The sequence below is a fragment of the Alligator sinensis genome, unplaced genomic scaffold (assembly GCF_000455745.1).
Source record: "Alligator sinensis unplaced genomic scaffold, ASM45574v1 scaffold368_1, whole genome shotgun sequence".
Classification (NCBI taxonomy): domain Eukaryota; kingdom Metazoa; phylum Chordata; order Crocodylia; family Alligatoridae; genus Alligator; species Alligator sinensis.
In genome coordinates this window covers 790,441-795,008 of record NW_005842025.1, presented here as the reverse complement: position 1 = coordinate 795,008, position 4,568 = coordinate 790,441, and the positions used below count along the sequence as shown (strand labels likewise).

At 43.4% G+C, this 4,568-nt stretch overlaps 1 protein-coding gene across 1 annotated transcript in view; it reads left to right on the top strand.

Annotated features, from left to right (window-relative positions):
- Positions 1-2,983: 2,983 nt before the first annotated feature.
- The window catches only part of LOC102379516 (BPI fold-containing family B member 4-like), a 25,742-nt gene continuing 24,157 nt past the window's right edge, over positions 2,984-4,568 (top strand). Inside the window, exons 1-2 of the mRNA XM_025202436.1 lie at positions 2,984-3,060; positions 3,831-4,095. Of these exons, the coding sequence (XP_025058221.1) occupies positions 3,846-4,095 (250 nt within the window). The 5' untranslated portion in view covers positions 2,984-3,060; positions 3,831-3,845. The remainder of the gene's footprint in view (positions 3,061-3,830; positions 4,096-4,568) is intronic.

Genomic DNA, 4,568 nt, shown 5'->3' with positions numbered 1-4,568 from the left:
GGGAAAGAGATATGAAGTCCTCCCTTCCAGGACTGTAATTTTCACAAATTACACAGACGCCAGCTCATTGATACTTTCCAAGTCCATAGAAAAACCAGTTCAGTCCAGTTCCCCAAGTCTCAGTGAAACAAAGAAGTTTGAATAAAACCAATCTGATAATACTTAGCCATACAAATACTGGGTGTAAACAGTGGTGGATTTTGGAAACGTAACACAGTTCAAGATGACCTGCTGCCAATCTGTGCACCACCCTCCTCCTCCCTCCAGAGTCTCCCTAGCAAGTATAGGTAAGAATATGTATTGTGCTGTTGCAGATAGCTAGAAAGGCATTGTGCACCCTTGAGACAAGAGCTTATTTTGTACTTTGGAGAGTAATCAATAAATCTGTCTCTTGCCACTTTATCTGATACCCTACCTGCTAAGAGGGAATGGTGGATTTCTGGGAAGTATCATTGCATTCTGATTTGATGTACAAAACAGATAATCATGAAGGGAATTTAAGTTTCCCCTAATTATCTATTCAAGCTTGCAAAAGAGGTCCTGATCATAAACAGAAGGTAGTCTTGTATCTCTAAAGACCAAATAGTACTGGGGTTTTGGTAACACTACCTGCACTATTCCTGTATTGCTGCTGTGTTTTCAGTCTGATAGTCCAGAGAAACAAGCATTGTTCTGCACACTCAGTTCCTTAACAGGTGCCTGGAAAAACAGGCTCCCACCATTACTTTGCAGATTTGTCCTGTCAGCATTTGTAGAGCTGGTTTGAAAGCCCCCTTTTTCCTGCGAAAAATTTCAAACAAAAATTTATTTGAAATGTCACAAGAGAATTTCAGAACTAAATATTTACCTTGAAGAATTCATTCTGATTCTGTTTTAAAAAATAGTCAATCTTTTTATAGAAGTTTATTTTTTGTCCCCTTTCTTTCTCTTCTTTCCTTTCTAATCCCAGCATGCAAGAAAACATAGTATTAGTTTCCTTTTATCTCTTCTTTCTTCTTTCTTGTTTCTTTTCTCCTTTTTCTTTTTTTTTTCTCTTCTGATTTTTAAATACTTCTTCAATTTGGCAACGATGACTGGGTGGCAAAATAAAAATGAAAAACCAAGTGGTAAACACCACCCCCCTTCCCTTTTGCCCAAGACCTCCTTTCATTCTGTTGTACTGAGTAGGAAAAAGAACAAAAACCCCAAAATATAACATTTCCAAAATTTGATTTTGTTCTTTTTAAATAACTAAAATGGAATTTAAAGTTTTTTTTTTAAATTTTGTTTTGAAAATTCTCTTAGAAAAATAAAATTAAAATAAACATTTTCCACCAAAAAATAATAATTTAACGTAATTTTTGGAGTGGAAAAATATTTCTATTGAAACTGGACCAGAAGCTTTATGCTTTGGTAGTCTTGTCATGTTGTAGCCATGATGGTCCAGGAAGTATGTGCAAGGCAAGAGTTTTTATTGGTGATATCTTTCATTGGACCAACTGCACAATTTCAATAAAGTAAGACAAGATTTTGAATGCAAGACATTATTCATCACTAGGGACCAATGTAGTTGGCCCATTTAAAGATATCATGCACAAAAGTCCTTGCCTTCAGCAAATCTAGACCAGGGGTTCTCAACTTTTTCAGCCTCAAGGCACCCATCAGAAAATGCAAGCTCTTAATTTTCACTTGTCTTTTTACTGCAGAAAAGTAATAGAGCAGTTCTTTTGTTGCAGAGAACTCAAATAGACCACAACAACAAAGCCAAATGTTTTAACACTACAGATTCCTATGTGAAATCTCTGGGTTTATCTTGTGATTTGTGGTTGCATGGCTAACATTGCTTGCATAGGCAACTCATAGTGGGGGCACGGGGAGGCACACCGGCATCTGTGGTTTGGCACTGGTGTTTGTGGGTTGTCCCAGCTTGCCACCCCCTGCCACCAACGCCGGTATCTGCGGGCAGTCCCCCACTCACTGCTGACGCTGCTGTCTATAAATGGTGCCCCCCCAGTCTTGGGAGGCACCAGTCATTCATGATTGCATGGCACCCTTGAAAGGATCTCAAGGCACCTCAGGGCAGCCCAGCACCCAGGTTGAGAATCACTGCTTTAGACATTTGCCCCCTCTGCTGTGCAGGGCAGGGTGTTTCTTTCCATGATGAATCAGCATCAACAGGAGAGGCCTTAGAGAGTAATTCTCCTGATACCATCTACTCCTCCCTACTTCCAGCTTCCTGCCTTCTCTGCTTGATCTCACCACCTGCTGCCACCCCCCAATCTGTCAAAAGTATTGTCAGCTTTCTTCTAACCACACTGTCTCCATCCAACTGGCTTCCTTCTCCTCCCACACCTTCCTTGTCTCCCTTCTAACTTGTCTTTGCTGCAGTTTCCTTTCCACTGCCCTCTCTACTACCCATCAACCTGTCCCCTTCTTACAATTAATTTGCAGTCCCTATTCTCCTTCTTCAATTCCTTCACTCTTCCTGCATCCCTTTCCTTTTCACCTGAGTCCTTCCCCGTTCTACCGTTTGTCTCCAAAAATCTAGTCACTGGTTCTGGGTGAAAGTGGCCCAGCATTTCACTTCATGCGTGTAGGCTGCATAAAACTACCTTTGTCCCTGCACAGATCTTAGTATGTGGGGATCAAGCCCTCTCTTCAAAGACCCATTTTCCTGTTGCATAGCCTCTCTCTGCAAGAAGTCATATCTTAGCAGGTGACTCCCTCCCCCTCACCAGTCACATACATTAGAGTACAAAGAAGTTGGGTAACTCTTGGCTCTAACCCTGTATGTAAATGGAACACCTGCAACTCACAGCTGTCTCCAAAGTATCAGATTCTCCTGTACTTATTTTCATTGGAAGGGGGCAAGAGGTAAAAACACATGAGTATGTTGCCCAAAGCAATTACCTTGGCACTCAGCCCACCCCTACCCCCTCATTAACACATAGGACATTCAGTATATAATGGCTATCAGTTCTCAGAGATTACAAATGAGAAGGAGGAAAATTGTTACAGCTGCTGCAGACCCTGTGTTGATCAGAAGTTTCTTGCTGATACAGCAGTGCCTTGGGATTCCAGGTACAGCAATTCTACTGGGCAAGTCTAATGACCAGGCATTTGGGGATAGAATTGTCAAAAGGCCTCAGCCCCATTGGGGGCGTGTTGGGTGCTGAGCACTTTTGGCCATGTTGGCACTGACTGTTTGTGGGGGACTGAACCATGGACACCTGGCTGTGAGCAGTTTAGAAAATGTGGCCCTTTGGGACAACACGTTCCAGCTATGGAGCTGAGGTGTACCTTTATACAAGCTAACTGATTCACTTGATCCTATACTGTCTTGTTCCGGGGCTACATATGTGTAGGTGCACCGAACCCTGGAAAAAAAACAGCCCTAGAGCTATAGCAGAAGATGATAATTAGAATGGAGCATGGGAAAGGGAATTTGCTGCAGTGATGGAGGCTTTTGGAGGTGGGTTGCAGGAAGGCTTGTAACGGGGGGGAAAAAGGGTGTTCAGTTGTAGGGACTGAGTGAGATTAGAATATGGGGCAGGGAAGGAGATGTAGTAGGGGCTGACTTATTAAAGGGGAGATGGGAGAGAATAGGAAAGCAGCTATGTAGTACCCAGTGAGTGATGCTGGATAATGTGTCCCTTTAGAGCACTCCCCACTGTAGTCCTTCGTACTGGCATGTTCCTTATCAGGCAGACTCTCCCTCAGTTCTTTCTATCTCATGGGCTCCATTACTTCTCACATGTGTTTATCTATGTTTCCAAACCAAGACATGTTCTGCTCATTGTGCTAATTACAGCTGCACTGTCAGATGACTGTAATAGAAAAGCTCTTTACAGGTGCTGGAGTCAAGGATGTTAAAGCTCTGGTGCTTGTTCATTATTCTGGTCTGTGGTATCAGAGGCACTGCAGGCCTGCCTGGCAGGAGTGGAAATGAAGAAGTTACATTTGGTGGAGACAAAGCTGTAGCAGGGCTACCTAGTACAAATGCAAGTCAAACAAGAGGAGTCATGAGAGCTACAAGGAACATAGACAGTTCACCTGACTACCCAGCTGTCTATTCCACTGTCATTGCCAGCATCCGTGACACGGCATTTAATGACTGTAAGTTAACAGCTGCTGTCCTAGATTTACAGCACCTACTGAGGCCGCATCCCATCTACTTCAGTGGCAGCAGAACTTGGCTCCAATAGTTTCCATGGCTGCATTTGCAAAGTTGTGCGCCTGGTGCTCTGTCCCACAATGAGGGACCCCAGTGCTCCAGGGCTCATCTTTTACTTAGAGGTGGGTCTAGTGCAATGATAGCACAAGGCTGCATGAGGCCCAGGATTTATTTGCTCAGGGCTGCGACTGACTTCTTGCATGACTGTTGAAATCATTTAGTTAAGTTACTGACACCTGCTCACCTTTTAGCGTGCTTGAGACTGATACATGACAACATGCAAGTGGTAGGAGCAGATAACTCCACAGGCTTGTTGGGCTCATAGCACCTGTCTAGTCTAAATCCCTGGCTGCTCATTCCCATGGAGCTGTGATGATCCTAACTTTTTCTTCCTTCAGCACCTAATGGTATAATC